This window comes from Curcuma longa, chromosome 15 (genome assembly GCF_044706935.1).
Source record: "Curcuma longa cultivar G26 ecotype Majalengka, Jawa Barat chromosome 15, ITB_CL_G26_1.1, whole genome shotgun sequence".
In the NCBI taxonomy this organism is placed as follows: Eukaryota; Viridiplantae; Streptophyta; class Magnoliopsida; order Zingiberales; family Zingiberaceae; genus Curcuma; species Curcuma longa.
Genome location: NC_133875.1, coordinates 6,725,657 through 6,743,945, shown reverse-complemented (window position 1 = coordinate 6,743,945; position 18,289 = coordinate 6,725,657). Strand labels below are relative to the sequence as shown.

The following is an 18,289-nucleotide window of genomic DNA, read 5'->3' as shown; positions in this document are numbered from 1 at the left end:
ATATCTTTTTATTAAATCTTAAACTATCTTCTACACTTAAATAATTATCAGATGTCATTTTTTAAATAAAATTTAGTTATACATTTTAAAAAATTACCAAATACAAATTACCGCGAGTCAATCGTCGCTGTCTGTCAGAAGGACCGCCAGTTTGTGTCCCAGCTCCAGCTCCGCCAATGGCGAATCCGCGCCCTAATTCCAACGCAGAGGAGCGAGGGAGAGGCAACGCTTAACGCACCTTCATCGTACACAGACGGAAACAGAGTTAACACCAGGCACCATGCGCTCGTTGCCTTGCTGAAAGCCTAGAACAGTGCTTCAAATCGAAGAATTAATTCTCAGCGGCGGCGAAAAAGCAGCGGAATCTGCCATGGCCGCGCGAGAAGAGAAGAAGACGGAGGACAACTTGTAGCAGGCTCACAGGAAACGCAGCTGCGCGCCAACCCATGCCTTTTCTCTTTGAGAATGTTAAAGATGAGATTTTTTTTTTCTCAGGGAGAATGTTAAAGATGAGATTTTTTTTCTTTCTCGGTAAGCATTCGTCTGGTTTTGTTGTTGCCTCGCTTGCCTGCTCGTTTCAAGCAACCTCGTCGCCGGCTTCTTGTTTCGAGCTTGTTGCTTGATTCGCGCTTCGCGGATGGTCTTGTGCGATCTCTGGTTCTGCTTCTCCTCTCTGTGGCTTCGTTTTCCGTCCGAATCAGTGGTAAAAATTCCATCTTGGGGAAGCTCTGTTGTTCTTTTCTGAGTCCTCGCAGTTGTTTTGGTGGTTTCCCCATGGACAGCCAGAGCCCTAGCAAAACCCTCATCTTCCTCGCCTTGTTCGCCATCCAAGCTTTCTCGCAGATCGCGCCCTCCGAGCCCGTCCTCTCGGCGTCGCCGGCGCCTTCTCCGCTTACCGAGGCGCCGCAATTCGCCCGCAATGTCCGCCTTCGCCGGATGATCCTCGGCGCCCTCTTTGGCTCCGTCACCGGCTTCCTCGCCTCCCTCCTCTTCCTCCTCTCCATCCGCCTCCTCCTCCTCTGCTCCTGCCGCGCGCCCGTTCTCCAAGGCCCCGTCGTCTTCTCCCCCGCCATCTCCCCCAAAACCCTCCAGTCCGCTCTCTCCGCCGACGCCCAATTGATCCCCAACGGGAAGTACCGCCGCCTTATCCTCGACGACGCCGGGCTCGCCGTGGCCGCCAAGATGCTCGAGCTGGGGGCCCCCGCCGCGGGCCCGCTGGCGAACTCCGACTCCCACAAGCGCCGAGTGCAGCGCGAGCTGGAACTGCTTGCGAGGGTGAAGCACCGGAACGTGATGAGCCTGATGGCTTACATCCGCGAGCAAGAGCACGTCTGGGTGGTCTACGACCTCATCGCCGGAGGAAGCCTGGAGGAGGCACTCGTGCGGGTGCGCGCGCAGCAGCTGAAGCTTGGCTGGGACGCCAGGCATCGGATCGCGGTCGGCGTGGCGAAAGGGCTGAGGCATCTCCACTTCGAGTGCTCCCAGAGGATTCTGCACCATGGCTTGAAACCATCGAATGTGATGCTCGAGGAAGGGTTTGAGCCAAGACTGGCAGACTTTGGACTGCCGACGCTCGTAAGCTCACGGACGGATGCACCAAGCACTGCTCACTACGCCGCCCCTGAATCTTTCCAAAGTGGCAGGTACACAGACAAGAGTGACATATATAGCTTCGGAATGATCCTCGGCGTGCTTCTCACCGGAAAAGATCCGTCCGATCCGTTCTTCGCCGGAGACACAGGGAGAGGCAGCTTGGGCAGATGGATCAGGCACCTGCAGCAAGCTGGAGATGCGCGAGATGCCTTGGACAGGGCTTTGTTGGGCGAAGAGCTGGAGGAGGAAGAAATGCTGATGGCAATCAGAATTGCCATTGTCTGCGTGTCGGATTTGCCAGCCGACCGACCGTCGAGCGACGAGCTGGTGGCGATGCTTACCCAACTACATGGCTTCTGAAATCGCCCTATCCACTGTGATAGTGATGATCCAGAACCTCTGAATTCCAACGCTGGACGTGTTCTTCTTTAGCTCCTCGTGTATACAATCTGAATGCATTGCCGATGATCAATTGGGAGCTTTGTTTGGTGCTTGGCATTGTAGGGATGCAGAATGCTTGTGTTCTATCATATCTTTCGGTCGATCCACTCTTAGTCATAATTTTTTTTTAGCAACTTTGAGAGATTTCGATTCAAAGTTTTCTCCTTCACTCTAGTTATCGTCTGCCTCAGTTCTCATATGTCTTCATGAGTTCATGGGTACTAAAAAATAAGAGCTTTTCATAGATGATGTATGTTCGGTCAAATACCGTTAATGGTCAAATCATTGATCAACGAACAGGTTAATGTGCACGATCTTTGAATAGTCGTGAGAAGGGATGAAGAGAAAGCACTTTAAAAGAGAGTTAGAATGACACTAGAGATGGATCCCAATTGCGACGTTCAAGTTAGAATTTCGTGAACACTTGAAGAAAATTAGGATTTTGAGTACGCATACCTGTGCCCACAACGGTGGACAACTTTTTAAAGAGATGTTAATATGCTTGTTCTCCGAAATGTACACCTTTATTTAAGGTATGTTTGAGGATACGCGTGATCGTTTATAGTCTGTTTTGAGATACCCCGCTCTCGTAGTCCACATCCTCTGAGATATACGATATTATTTCCTCCTCTTTCTAGAAGAGACAGTTTCGCAGATGAATTGGTCATATAGGCTCAAATCAGGAGTGGACGGGGATAGACTGAGACAGAGCTAAGGTCGACGTCTGAGACCAAGATAGAGTCGAGATATGAATCCGAGATCGAGGTGGAGCCTAGGTCAACGTCCGAAACTGAGATAGAGCCAGGGTATGCATCCGAGATCAAAGTGGAGCTGAGGTCGATACCCGAGATCGAGCTAGAGTTGAAGTTGGAATCCGAGATCGAGGTAGAGCTGAGGTCGTCATCTAAGACTAAGATGGAGTTGAGATTGACGTCCGGGACCAAGATGAAGCCGAGATCAAAATCTGAGATGGAAGTGGAGCTGAGGTTGACATCCAGGATCGAGATGGAGCTGAGGTTGGAATCTGAGACCGAGGTGGAGTTGAGGTTGGCGCCCAAGACTAAAATGGAGTTGAGGTTGACCCTCGAGATCGAAATGGAGCTAACATCGACGTCCGAGATCAAGATGGAACTGAGGTCGACGCTCGAGATCGAGATGTGTTGGTGCAAGGTGCACTAAAATCTTGCCTAGAGTTTCGATGTTTGACAATACACCTAAGTCTGGTCAGTTTGACCAAGGGGTGATCCAAACAGGACTTGATATTTGGATGTGTGGAAGTGAGCGAGAAGACCTAGTCGGTTAGATTAGGCAGTGGAAGTCCTGGTGAGTGAAGCTGGGCAAGGGAAAGTCCTAGTTGTAGGCTAAGCAAAGGGAAGTCCTGATTTGGAGGATCAGGCGGAAGTCTTGGCAGAGTCAAGTGCACCAGGTGAAGTCTGGGCTGGTCTAGGTGACCTAGTCGCAACAGAAGTCTGGGTTGGTCTAGGTGACCGAGTCGCAGCAGAAGTCTGGACTGGTCTGGGTGACCGAGTCGCAGCAGAAGTCTGGGTTGGTTAGAGAGAACCGAACCGCAGCAAAAATCCTAGGGGGCTAGGACAGAGCCGAGCACAAGTCCAACAAGTCTGGAGGACTTGGTTGGCATAAATTCTCCTGAGTGGAGTGGGTAGGGGTGCGTTTCTGGAGTGGAATAGGAGGCGTCAGACTAACCCAGGATTTCGGTAGAAATCCAAAGTTAGACCCACAAGGTAAAGCTAGGTTGGCTTGGTTGTTTTCATGCTTGTTTTGCAAGAACCATAATGCAGGGTCAACTTCAATGGGTCATAACTTTTGACTCAGGACTCGAAACGAGGCACAGTCGGATGCGTTGTGAAGCCCTTTCAGAGATCTACAAAAAAGGTTTCTGGAGTCGACTCAGATTCTGGCTGGAGTCGACTCAGAAGGGCACTTGAGTCGACTCAGAAGGGCACTTGAGTCGACTCGGACAGCAGATAACGAGCAGGATGAAGTTTTATTTGCCACGCAAGCTGGAGTCGACCCAGATAGGCATCTGAGTCGACTCAGGAGCAGTATAAAGCATGTCAGCGTGCAGAAATAATTCATTCAAGCCAAAAACTTTCCTTCTCAACTAGGGGTGTCGTTGAACGCAACCGAGGCCAAACGCTTGCAACCGGGGAAGTTCCAGGAGTGCGGGACGCCCAGGACTTCCGGATCGGCTCTACATAAGTGTTTGCTTTTATTATTGTTGTCTTAATTCTGTCTATTATTTGTATTACTTACACGGACTGTAAGACAGGTTTCTCCGCCTCTGAACAACTTCAGAAAGGAGACCACTAGTGGACGGGCGCCTCCCGAATTAGGCCTTGGACGTACTAATCCTGGGGGTTAGGAACCAAGTAAATCCCGTGGGTCCTTCTGTGTTATTTACTAATTCCGTTGAAAGTGCTTTGTTAGAAAACGAACGAAAAGAAAAAAGGCGACACGCGCTATTCACCCCCTCCTCTAGCGCGTACATCGATCCTACAAGACGGAGCTGAGGTTGGAATCCAAGATCGAGGTGAAGCTGAGGTCAAAATTCAAGACTGAGGTAGAGTTGAGGTCAGCGCCCGAGATCAAGATGGAGCTAAGGTCGGCATGTTGAGACCGAGATGGAGCTAAGATTAATGTCGAGATCGATGTGAGGTAGACTTAACTTCAATTGTTAATGTGTCGAGGTTAAGTCCCCTCGGGGTCTAATCATCGTTCGAAAAGGATATAATCTATCTTGATTTTGATTTTGACAATTCAGCACCTTTCCGAATCTACTGGCTCATGTGGCATCTGAAAGGTTCCACTATATCATCGTACAATAGTTTTGTCTTGATTTCTTTGTGATTTATGATAATATTGCATATATTTATGATGAACTTTATTGCATCATTATTGTGTATTTTTGGGATATTGTTTTTTTACTTATGAGATTGGTCCAACCAATGATTATTTGCTAACATAGAACTAAGTTGATAATTGAGTTGAATTCAATCCAATGGTAAGGGGTAAGATATTTTTTTTTCAAATAATCAAAGTTTAAAATTTATGTAGCATATATGCATGCAGTATTTAAATAATTAGTGATATTGAAATGTCATATCATGAATTATTTTACTTTTTTGATTTACTCGAGTGGAATATGCAATCGAATCGTCCATCTTAAAATTAATATAAACATTCAATTGATATAAAAATATTAAAAATAAATAAGATTTAGTGGGTTGAATTGCCTACGATATGATAGTATACAACCTAGCTCAGTTTAGATTGTGCCTAGTAAAACTGGGATTAGACATTATAGGTTGGGTTGGATGAAAGTGGCCTGGGCTATTAGAGTGGCCTGGGCTATTAGGCTGGGCACAACCTAATTATGAGCCATCTTGAGCACTACATGGATCTTGCCAATGGTCCATGGGTTGAGACTTGTTCACACATTAAAAATATTCAAAAAATAAAAATTTATTTTAAATATATATATATATATATATATATATATAAATATATGATATGTCAAATGATATGTTGCATATCCCGTAAACATCTAATATAAAATATTTTTTTTTTTTTAATTTAGAATTTAATATATAGATTAAAGTAAGTAAAAATTTAAAATATATATATATTTTATTTATATAGGTACTCACAAGGTGTGCAATATAAAATGTGTAGTATATCAAGTCCATATATATATATATATATATATATATATATATATATACTTTATTATTTTATTTAAGAAAAATCTAATCGAGTCATGTGCCGAGCATCAAATTAGGCCATTGTAGAATGGATTAAACATGACCCATGATAATTTGTGCCTAACCTAATGTATCGCCTATTAATCGAGTAGAACGAGAAAGATGACATTTAAAGTGAACTGAGACTTTGGTGCATTCGAGAGATAATAAGTTTCACAAAAGAAGATCTCATGGCAAAAGACATTTGCTAGTAAGTTGAGAGTTAAAAACATTTGTACTTGGATAAGGATGACTTTCTATCTAGGTGAACTCAATCATTCGATGAGTCTAGATGAGTCGTAATTGACGTACCAATTAATTGATGATTGCGTTGACTGTGTAGTAAATTAAAAAACTTACTATGAGTTTATTTTTGTTTGGACAATAACAAATTATCTACGATCAATCGTGTGAGCATTCGAATGTTGACTAGTCAATTAGTTGTTAATAATTAAATGACTAATGTAGGTTGGATGAAACAGAGAATTGAATAATTTATTATAATCCATTGAATTTGCTATGGGCTAATCAACTGATGGTGATTATTAATCGATTAGTGAACTTCAAATGAAATAATCATCGAGGGAAAATACAAAAAGCGATCATGAGCTATCGGAGTCAACTAAAAAACAACTAGTTAATAAATTAATCAATGTTGATTGTCTAACTAATGTAATTGCCAACACACTTTAAGGAAGCATGTTTATAAAACTCCAAGATGTGAATCTAAGAAGTAAATTTAGTAGCTTGTTCGGCTTACAATCTATATAGTAATCAATTAGTTGAGTGCAATTTGATTGTAGTACGGTGTAGTGATAAAATATTTTTTTAAAAAATAAATAAAAAGATCATAGTTTCAATTTTAATAGAGATGAATATTTAAAAAAATGATCTGTGTACATAAGTTGTGTTTCAATTTTTTTTAGTAGATGAATTAAAAGGAAAGATCGTCTATTGTCAGGATTAGTATGATGAAGTGTGGATATTTGAATTATATAAAAAAATAGAAGTAAATACCAATATCTCAAAAAAGTGATCAAATAAAGCTTATGGAGCTTTTAGGGACTTATCATTTTCTTTGTTTCTCATAGATTCAAATTTGCTTAGCTTTTCTGATGGCAAACTTTCAAGTAATGTTTTGAAAACTAAGACTAGATCAGCTTCAGCATTTGCACCCGAGTTGAACCGAGTTGAGTTGCGGGAACAAATCTCGGATAGCTGCAAGAAGCAACTAACATCAATAACTGATTTATGAAAAGAAAATTTGATAAGTTTAGCTTGATTGATTGGATAAAAGGCAGGAAAAAAGTTTTTTTTCTCCTTTAGATAGATGAAGATAATGCTATTGAAATTACAGGTTTAACTTTAGTGCTTTTGTCTCTTCTTGTTGTAGTTGTTGTGGAGTGCAAACTCAGTGTTCTCAATTGAAAGGCTTCTTTTGTAGCAATAAAGTTTCTGTTTTTGAAAAAAAAAATATTTGTTTTCTAAAGATATCTTTTCTAAAAGAAACCAAACACTGCTAATTGTCTATTATATTTTACTTTCTGTGCTGTTTTCTTTTAGAAAAGATATATTTTTCTTTAAAAAGCTAAAAACTCATTATTGTAAAGGACAAAAAATTTATTCTTCCTATATTCTTAAACTTTTATTTTTTAAAAATACTCCAAACAACAGGATTATCCTAACAACACTTATAAATTTCAAATAAATATTTATTCTCATAAGTTATTGTTTATGTCACAGTAAAATCAAGTGAAAACAAGGGTTAGAAATTTGATGGAAACAAGAGAAATGAAAAGGAAAAACAAGTTGGATATTTGAATGGAAATAAGAGAAATGAAAAACAAGGAGACTCCATTGTGAGTATGATTTTAATCTCATCTCATGTTGAAAGTTTTATGGTATTATGGTTAGTTTATAATATATTATAAGTATTAAAGTTGTGAACATATACATGATAAGAAACTCTCTCTCATGCATGATCTTGCAAGAGGTGCACATCTAAAGTTTGGATTATACCGAACCAAGTTGACTCGTATGCAAGCACAACTTGTACAGGTTGAATGTCGGACTGATCGAGATAAAATTTACCCAATTGAATCAACTAACATTTTCCCATCCAAATATGCTTTTTAACTTGCTACTCAAAAGTAACCGATACATTAATATGCAATTAATGGAGAATACATAACTGTCTGAGTGAAATGGACCACCGTTGATGGTCGATGGCTACCGTTTCAACTCGGACAAGTAAAGGTGATAAATGGCCTTTATTCGACCATTTACTACAATAGAGACATAGAACTTCTATATAAAGAGGTCATGACCTTAGCAAGTAGGAGCAAATGCAATAGCAAAGAGATCTTTCCACCTTCATTTTCCTCATCTTCTCTCTGTCGTGTGCTCTGCTTGATGAATCTACATATGATAGCATTCAGATATTGCTCAGTTAGCCATGAATTGCCAATGTTTGGTTGTCTGCGTGGTTTTCCCATTGTATCCTAGGAAACTGATGTTCAAATGTAACCTAGAAGTATAGCCGGAAGGGACAAATCTGTTTTAAAGAAACTATACCAAACATAAGCCTCGACTTTTCCTTTTCTTGACTTGGCGTCTCAAGTTCCCACTTGGACTTAGCAATCAGCGTCGCTCTCCCGATTTAGCTAACTTGGTAGTTGGGCAATGTATCCACTCGGGAGTATTCGGCGACTCGACAACTAGTTTAGGCATTCATCGTCCCAATTCAACAACCTACTCGGGGCGCTAGAACTATTGGTGCAATTGATCTCAGGTCAAGGTTCATCAAACTCGGTTTAACTCAAGTTGGATTTTGATGTTTCATTAATATGTTAGTGTCAGTAGGCCAAGGTTGTCGGATACTTGATGGTGAAGAAAAGTAGGCCAATTTGACGGTTGGATCACGATTGACCGAACATTTGATATGAGATAAAAACTTCAAGAAGTCATGGATGATCGGACAGTTGACACAAAGAAAGAAAGTCAAGTAAGTCCAAACACTTAGTGATTAGAGAAGTCCAAGTGGGTCATAAAGGATTAGACACTTAGCACGAGGTGAAAAGTCTAAGTGGGTCATAGATGATCGGATACTTAATGAGGATGGAAGTCTCAATAGGTTACGGATGACTGAATTTTGGGCAGATGAAGTCCCTACAGGTCAAAGTTGATCGGATATTAAACAACAAAAATACCAGTATGTCACGAATGACTAAATGTTGAGCAGAGAAAGTTCTGGAAAGTTAAGATTAATCAGATACCAAGCAAGATGTGAATTCAACCTTGTAAAGGCTAAAATTATAGTTAGTAATTGATTGGTATGATGTAGCAATCAATTGGTAAACCCTAAACTCGAAATTCTATGTTTGCTGCATGACCAATCAATTGGAACACTCTAAACCCAGAATTTAGGGTTTGGGGTTGGCTATTAATCAATTGGTGTCAAGCAATCGATTGCTCGACTGTAGCCATTGAACAAAAGGCTTCAGAATCAATTGGCTCATTCAATTAGGAGTTTCCAATCAATTAGTGCAATTGATTGGTCAAGCAAAATAGTTGTTCTACAAGTTTAAACAGTTAGATCCAACAAGTCAATCAATTGGTGAGTAAGGCCAATCAATTAGTAGGAGGATTTCAGCTCGATGTCAACCATAGAAAAGGAGGTTTCGTGTAGAGGAGAAGGGGTCGATTCTCGGAGATTCTGAGACGAAGTGGTAGTGCATTTCTAAATCAACAAGAGGTTATTCCAAACAACAAGAAAGCATTCAAAGCAAGATTTCATTTGTAAAGTTATTTTTGCTTTCATTTGTATTCATATTTGTTTTCTTATTGTGTTCTTGTAAGAACAATGTTGTAAGAAGCTTCTTCGCCTTTGGAAGGTATCCGAAAAAGAGAAGTTCATAGTGTTGGGACCTTGCGAGCTAGAGGGGGGTGGAGGTTGAATAGCTCACTTCGTTTCTTTGTTGGGATTTGGCAATGGAAACTTGAAGTGAAGATACATCGCAACACACACAAGTTAACATGTTGATTTTTCTTGGTATTCGCCTCCTTGAGGTGACTAATCCAAGGATCCACTCCGAGCTATCCACCTTCATTAAACCTGCTCCTTTTCTGACCAAAATCGAAGGTAGAGAAACCTTTTTACAGTAAGATTACAATGGTATTACAAGAGAAATAGTAGAAAAAATAAGGAAGAAGAAGACTTTTACCAGGATTTTGAGAGTTTTGCTTCCTTTTCTTCAAAAGATTACTCCAAGTTGAGTGGGAGAACACCAGAGTGCTTGTTGAGCACTTGAGCATGAACACTTAGAAGCTTTAAGTATGAATAACAACCCTACAACAGCTAATTTTCTCCTTTTATATTTGCTCAGCTTTTTTTGAAACCCATTCGATAGATTTTTCTACCAGTTGACTGATTTAGTTAATAACCAAATAACGACTTCTGAATCTTTTAAAATTCTATCTGATTTTATCAATTTTTTAAATATCAATCGAATCGATTTGTCAATCAGTCGACTGACTTGACTGATCAAATGATCAGTCGAATTAATTATCTTGTGTTTGCTTTTGAAATAGAACTAGATGACTGGTTACCCTTATTAGTTGTATCAATTTTCATTTGTTTACTTCTAAAATAGCACCAGTCAATTAATGACCATAATCAGTCGAATCGATTATCTTCTGTTCGCTTCTTAAACAACACCAATCGATTGATGACCCTGATCAGTTGAATTGATTCTCTTTTGTTTGCTTCTAAAATAACACCAATTGACTAATGATCCTGATCAGTCGAATTAATTCACTTTTGTTAGATTCTAAAATTGAATCAATTCAACTAATCTAAATTCTGTCGCTAAATGATATCAACGACCAAAAATATAATGACGGAACAATTCTGTCGCTATTCGATCGTTAATGCCATTTAGCAACCGAATAGTAATGAAAAATTTCGTCGCTAATGTCGAATATTTTCGTAGTGTGAGAGTGGGAACGATGCCAATGGAGGGGAAATTTGATTTATACCTAGTGTCGACTAAAGGAAATGCTGAAGTAGGCGAAGACAGATAAATTAATATGGCCATGAGAAAGGTGACGATGGGCAACAAGATCTTGAGGGTTCATGGAAGGGTGGAGGTGACATGGAGAGTATATTGCAACAACTAAGTGCAATATCATATTCCATATGATAAAAAATTAATATGATATTCCATTTGATGAAAAATTAATATTTATGATCAATTAGTGGAGTAACATCCACTGTTGGATATATCGTTAGACATGATGATTTGAACTATAAATTACTATTTCAGCATTATATTGTGATAAAAGAGGAAATTTTTACTCCAAGAGCCCCTCTAAAAGGCAAAGTATAATAAGTTAATTAAAAAATATATAATGGATAGTGATTATCTAGTGCTGTGGCCTGTGGGATAACAATCCTTTTTGATCACCGATCCTGACTTACCTAATTTAAATGTGTCAGCAAAACTGTTACACGTTACATCAAACCAACTCCCAACTTGGCCTAGACTTTTGAGTACTTGGCATGACTTAGACTCGACATCTGAAGCGCTAGGCAGTTTGAGCCTGTTTCAGCATCTCCGAGTGCTTGAGTGCTCGAGATGTTTAATTGAGAATTATCATTGATAATTTTGATTATCTATCTAAGATTATGAACGATAATTTTGATTATCTGTCCAAAGCGATGAACAATAATCTTATTTGATTCAGATTATGATCGATTCTCAAGTAATGTAGTATCATCGTCATACCAATAAATAGGTTATAATCCAAAAATATAATTAACGATTTTTTTTCATGATTACCCTTTGATTTTAAAACTGAATTAATTGTAATATACTGTAAAACCTAATTGAAACTGAGTTAATTAATTTAATAAATTTTAATTTAAATATTTATAAATTTAAAAGAGATAATTTATTTTAAATTTTAAAAAATAAAATTAACTAATTATATTTATTAATTTAATAAATTATTTTATTAAAATAATTATTTTAAATAATTATTTGATATATATATATATTTATTTATTTTAAATTTTAAAAAATAAAATTAACAAAATATATTTATTAATTTAATAAATTATTTTATTAAAATAATTATTTTAAGAAATTATTTTATTAAAATATATAACTTTATTTTAAATTTAAAAATATATATATTTATTTTTATATATTATCAATTTATTATCATCATTAGTATTATTAATATTAATATTATTGATTTAATTTATTTAAAATAAATTAAATCAAGGATAATATAGTAATATTAAATTTATTATATTTTACTTTTTTCAAATAAATAAATTAACCAAATTATATTAAATTATATTTTATATTCTATAATCTTGATTATATGATTATTTAATAAGCCCAATTGGACAAAGACCATAGGCCATAGGGCACATGAACACGAATAGATGCTGATTGTGCCAACCACAATGGCATTCCACTACAAAAGCTTCTATATATATATTATGGAAATGAGCCACTTCCAATATTCCAAAAGAGAGAGAGAATGTCGATGTGCATAAACGAGTGGCCTTGTTAAATTAAGATAGTGCATGTTCTTGCAGATCAAGATCAAAGTGATGGAGAGTGCAACAGTAGAGAAGGAGGATGTTCAGCTTTCCAACTGCAATAACAAGGTTGAAGGAGGAGGAGAAAGTTTAGTCAGGCAGGTGCTGCAAGAATCAAAGAAGTTGTGGAGGATCGGAGGACCGGCCGTGATCATCAGGCTCTCAACCTTCGGTAGCTTTATTGTGACTCAATCATATATTGGCCATTGCGGCGACACCGAGCTCGCCTCTTATGCTCTTGTTCTATCACTCGTCATCCGACTTTGCCATGGAATTATGGTAATCTATCTATGGAGAAATGCTACGTTGTGCGACGAGGAATCCGCGACTCGTGCGCGACACCCGCGATCCACCGCCGCTACCGCTGCTCTCGCCACGCCGTCCGGCCGCCGCCTCGGGCGCGATCGATGCGCCGCTCGCCGGCGCTCCGTCCGACGTCGGATTCCGGCCGGATAGTGGTCGGAATCCGACGGAATTCGGCCGGAAACAGGGTCGGCAGTGGCAGCGTTGTTTCCGGCCAAATCGCGGTCGGAGACCGGCCGAGGAAGGACCGGCGTCCTCGGCCGGTCTCCGGCCACGATTTTGCCGGAATTCGATCGCGATTTGGTTGGAAACGGCGCGGCCACTATGGACGCGCAGTGGGGGCGGCTGTTTCCGGCCAAATTCGTCGGATTCCGACTGGAATCCGGTGCCGGCCGAAGCGCCGGCGAGTGGCGCATCGATCGCGCCCGAGGCGGCGGCCGGACGGCGCGGCGAGGGCAGCGGTGATTGGATGGCGCGGCGAGGACGGCGGCAGCGGTGGTGGGTGAGGGAGTCACGCACGGGTCGCACACGGGATTGTCGCGCAGCATAGCAATCTCGTCTATCTATGATCTTGATCCTCAAGCGGAATTTATCAGTTTCTATCTCATTGCACATCGTTGAGCTTCTAGGTGGGAATCAGCAGTGCCACAGAGACTCTCTGCGGTCAAGCGTTTGGAGCCAAGAAATACCAAGCAATGGGCATCTACCTCCAGCGGTCGTGGGTAGTCTTCAGCGCCGTGGCCACCCTGCTCCTCCCCTTCTTCCTCTTCGCCTCTCCATTCTTCAAAGCGCTGGGACAGAGCCACGAGCTCTCCGATGCCGCCCGCTCCATCGCCCTCATGTTCATCCCCTACCACTACGCCAGCATCTTCTTCCTTTCCATGCAGATGTTCCTGCAATCCCAGCTCAAGAACTTCGTCATCGCACTGCTGGCCCTGCCCTTCTTCCTCCTCCACTTGCTGCTCTCGTGGGTCGCCGTCGTCAAGCTCAAGTGGGGAGTCGCCGGAGCTACAGCCTCGATGAACGCCTACGGATGGGCTTTGGTCCTCGGCGAGTTCATCTACGTGTGCGGCGGCGGGTGCCCGCGGACCTGGACGGGCTTCAGCAGGGAAGCCTTCCGCGAGCTGATGCCGGTGCTCAAGCTCTCGATGTCTTCTGGCATAATGATCTGGTACGCCAGCTCCCTCCCCCCCCTCGCATGAGGAACACAATTTCTGAGCTGCTTCATGCTGCACGCAGTTTGCAAATATGGTACAACGCCGCCGTCGTGTTCTTGGCAGGGTACATGAAGAACGCCAAGAGTTCCCTCGCCGCTTTGTCTATATGGTAGATTTCATCTCCTATTCGATTGCCCTATCAAATTAAAGGCCCTAACTCACGGCCATGCATGTCCTTCCTCAAATCCAGCATTAATATCTCCACATGGGCGCTGATGATGATGCTAGGCTTGTTGACTGCCACAAGGTGCATATATATACTTTATCCATGGCCTTCTTCTATTTTCAACATCTCATACATGTCTGCTTGCTCTGTTCGCGTCAAGCGTCCGCGTATCGAACGAGCTCGGCAAGGGGAATGCTAAGTCTGCCAAGTTCGCCATCAAGGTCGCGACTCTGAACTCGTCGATCCTCGGCTGCTTCTTCCTCGTTCTGTTCCTCATCATCGGCAAGAGAGTCTCTTACCTCTTCACCGACAGCGAGGAGGTGGCAAAGTACGTGTCCAGCATGCACCTTCTGCTGGTGCTCTCTGTTCTGCCCTTCATGTTTCAGACAATACTTGCAGGTCAGTAGTGTCCCATTAATTTCTTCCACCCAAACGCCAAACTCTGCCATGGCCAGCAATATAATCAATCTCGACATGATCGCCAGGTGCAGCCATTGGTGCTGGCTATCAAAGAGCCGTGGCTTATGTGAACTTACTGTGCTACTACATCATAGGCTTCCCTTTGGGGATCATTCTGGGATTGAAGACCCACTTGCATGTCAAGGTGAGGCATGAATCAAATCGACAAACAGCAACTGTTTACATAAAATGATAGTTTTGGTTCTCTGCTCTGTGATTCACTTGCAATCTTGCATGGCAGGGCATTTGGATTGGAGCTCTATGCGGATCAGCAGTGCAAATACTCATACTTGCCAGAATGACTATCAAAACTGATTGGGAGCAGCAGGTAGAATGGTTTGGCAATCTGAATAAGATTCTTTGTTTTTGTGGTTCTAATAAAATTAGTGCAGTGATGCTCGCCATTTCCTTGAGCAGGTGGAGAATGCAAAAGCAAGGTTAAGCAGGTGGCAAGTGCCATCACAAGGTGAAGAAACTAATGATCGGATGATATAGGCCCAAGGGTTTAATTGGAAGAGGAGTATCACTATTTGATGCATATATTGAAGTAGAATAATAGATACTCTACGTTATTGTTTTCTGAGCAAAAATTAAAAATTTAATAAATAGTCAAATGAGGGTCTTTTTATAAAGATCATCCAATAAGTGTCCCACTATATATTTTGTAATGAGAATATTCTAACTTTCAACACTATTATAGTAACTATCTACAATGTATAATAGTTAGTCGTAATTGTTATAATGTGATAAAATATAATATTTTATTTTAATTGATACGGTGGAGTCTTGTACTGACACGTAGTTGCTGATGGAATATCATGTGGCTATAAAACTGGAATCAATAAGAAAGATTAGAAATATTCAAGAGACAGACAATAAAAAAATCGACACTCCCAGTCATGATGGTAGTTATCCCTAAGGTTTAAGGCCTAACATTTGCACCTACTCACCTACATGTATTAACCTCATCTCGGTCTCAAGTCCTAATCTCAAGTTTCAGTCTCAGCTCTCACTCAGCATCACACATCAACTACATTTCGACCTCGAGTCCCGACCTCGAGCTCCGGTCTCAACACTTACTTGGCATCACGTGGCGACCCTATCTCGGTCTTGAGTCTCGACCTCGAGTTTCAATCTTCAACACTCATTCAGTATAACGTGCCGATCCCATCTCGGTCTCGAGTCTCGATCTCAACACTCACTCTCAGCACTCACATGCCGATCCCATCTTGACCTCGAGTCCTGACCTCGAGCTCCGATCTCAGCACTCACTCGGCATCACGCGCCGACCCCATTTCGATCTCGAATTCCAACCTCAAGCTTCAATCTCAACACTCACTTAACATCACGCGCTCACCTTATTTCGACCTCGAGTCCCGATCTCAGCACTTACTCGACATCACACACTAATCCCATCTTGGCCTCAAGTCCCGATCTTAGCACTCACTCGGCATCACACGCCGACCCTATCTCGGCCTCCAGTCTCGACTTCAAGTTCCGGTCTCAGCACTCACCCGGCATCACATGCCGACCCCATCTTGAAATTGAGTTTCGATCTCAGCACTCACTCGGCATCACACGTTGACCCCATCTCGACCTCGAGTCTCGACCTCGAGTTCCGGTCTTAGTACTCACTCAGCATCACACGCTGACCCCCATCTTGATCTTGAATCTCAGCACTCACTCAACATCACACCTCGAGTTTTGGTCTCGAGCATCTCACACTCACTTGGCATCACACGTCAACGTCCATCTCGACCTCGCGTTTTGGTCTTAGCATTCACTCGGCATCATGCGCTGACCCCATCTTGGCCTCGAATCTTGATCTCGAGCTTCGGATTTCAGCACTCACTCGGCATCACGCGCTGACCCCCTCTCTGCCTCAAGTCTCAACATCAAGTTTCGGTCTCAGCACTCACTTAACATCACGCGCCGACCCCATATCGACCTCGAGTTTCAGTCTCAGCACTCACTCGGCATTACGCGCCGACCCCATCTCGGCCTCGAGTCTCGACATCGAGTTTCAGTCTCAGCACTCAGTCAGAATTATATGACGATCCCATCTTAACCTCGAGTTCCAGTCTTATCACTCACTCGGCATCACACATCGACCCCATCTCGCCATCGAATCTTGACCTCAAATTTCAATCTCAGCACTCACTCGGTGTCACGCACCGACCCCATCTCGACCTCGAGTTTCGGTCTTAGCACTCACTCGGCATCATGCACCGACCCCATCTTGGCCTCGAGTCTCGACCTCGAGTTTGGATCTCAGCACTCACTCAACATCACCCGCCGACCTCCTCTTTGCCTCGAGTCTCGACTTCAAGTTCCGGTCTCAACACTCATTTGACATCACACGCCGATCCCATATCGGTCTCAAGTCTCAACCTCGAGTTCTAGTCTCAGCACTCACTCAGCATCATGCGTCGATCTCATCTCGGCCTCGAGTCTCGACCTCGAGTTTCAATCTCAGCACTCACTCAGCATCACGCACCGACATTATCTTGGCCTCAAGTCTCAACCTTGAGTTCCAGTCTCAGCACTCACTCGATATCACACGCTGACCTCATCTCGGCCTTGAGTCTTGACCTCAAGTTTCAATCTCAGTACTCACTCGGCATCATGCGATGACCCCATCACGGCCTCAGGTCCCAATCTTAGAGCCTACTTAATCTTAGGAATTGATTGGCTAGCGCAATTAGGAGAGCCTAAGATTGTTTCTTCCAAAAAATAGAAAAATATTTCAAAAAGATATGGACGATCATGATCTTTTTAAAAATAGAATGGATATTTTACAATAATATCTTAAACGGATATTAACAATTCTATAAAAAGGTTATACCCATGGACATAGGTATGCATACACATCAACCCTAATTTTCATAAGTCATAAAACTCTTTATGCAAAATCCTAACTTGAGCATCAGAGAGGTTTGTCAAGACCCACCCCCGGCGCCAACTCTCTTTTTGAGTGCTTTTCAGGTCTTTTCATCTCTCTGGGCGACTATCTTCAAGGAACATGCACGTTAACAGTTCGTTGACTAGTGGCTTGATCATCCATAGTGTATTGGCCGAAAAACTAATCAAAATTATTATACATAGACTACTATTATATCAAAATATTCTTTACCAACTTAATAAAATTATTTAAACTCTATCAAAATTATTTTAACTTGTTAAAATTATTTTAAATTTTTTATAACAACTATTAAATAGCTACTATAATATTATAATAGTTATCACAACAATTGTACTAGCTATCTAAAAATTGCTACACAATTATAGTCTCTATCTAGATATTGTACAATAGCTATTCCACTATTATATTACATACTTAGCGGTTGCTAAAAAATTTCAAATTAATTTTAATTAAGTTAAAATTATTTTGATAGAGTTTAAATAATTTTGATTAAATTAAAAAAATATTTTATATAATAATTTTGATTAGAGTGAAACATTATATTTTATAATATTGTAATAATTACAGTGTAAGTAGTTGCAAAAATAAAAATTTTTTGAAATAAAAAAATATTCATGTGAGAATTCGTTAAATGCGAAAGGTTCTTTTCATTTATGTCCTTAATTTTTTAAAAATATTTAATTATCTTATTTTATTTTAAGAAAATTATAAATAAAAAATAAAAACAAAATAGGCACACTCATATGCCCCACCGTTGTACTCCACTTCAATTATTTCCGCTCCTTCCTGTCTCTTTCCCATCATCGCCGACCA

General features: G+C 41.2%; 2 protein-coding genes across 2 annotated transcripts; both read left to right on the top strand.

The window, feature by feature from the left end:
* Positions 1-759: 759 nt before the first annotated feature.
* Positions 760-1,953, top strand: LOC141845777 (inactive leucine-rich repeat receptor-like protein kinase CORYNE). Its single transcript, XM_074733784.1, has one exon. It carries the CDS (start codon positions 775-777, stop codon positions 1,951-1,953), a length of 1,179 nt encoding a protein of 392 aa, XP_074589885.1. The 5' UTR covers positions 760-774.
* Positions 1,954-2,949: 996 nt separating this feature from the next.
* On the top strand, positions 2,950-15,136 carry LOC141845929 (protein DETOXIFICATION 20-like). Its single transcript, XM_074733926.1, has 9 exons — positions 2,950-3,204; positions 12,406-12,687; positions 13,341-13,882; positions 13,951-14,037; positions 14,119-14,175; positions 14,255-14,493; positions 14,580-14,698; positions 14,795-14,881; positions 14,971-15,136. Exons 1-9 carry the CDS (start codon positions 2,950-2,952, stop codon positions 15,046-15,048), a joined length of 1,746 nt encoding a protein of 581 aa, XP_074590027.1. The 3' UTR covers positions 15,049-15,136.
* The last annotated feature ends 3,153 nt before the right edge of the window (positions 15,137-18,289 follow it).

Bases quoted from the DNA above. Each gene is read 5' to 3' on its own strand.
- LOC141845777 (XM_074733784.1), top strand. From the start codon at position 775: ATGGACAGCCAGAGCCCTAGCAAAACCCTCATCTTCCTCGCCTTGTTC.
- LOC141845929 (XM_074733926.1), top strand. From the start codon at position 2,950: ATGGAGTTGAGATTGACGTCCGGGACCAAGATGAAGCCGAGATCAAAA. The intron at 3,205-12,405 runs GTGCACTAAAAT...ATGTTCTTGCAG, and splicing joins TCGAGATGTGTTGGTGCAAG to ATCAAGATCAAAGTGATGGA. The intron at 14,176-14,254 runs GTGCATATATAT...GTTCGCGTCAAG, and splicing joins GGCTTGTTGACTGCCACAAG to CGTCCGCGTATCGAACGAGC.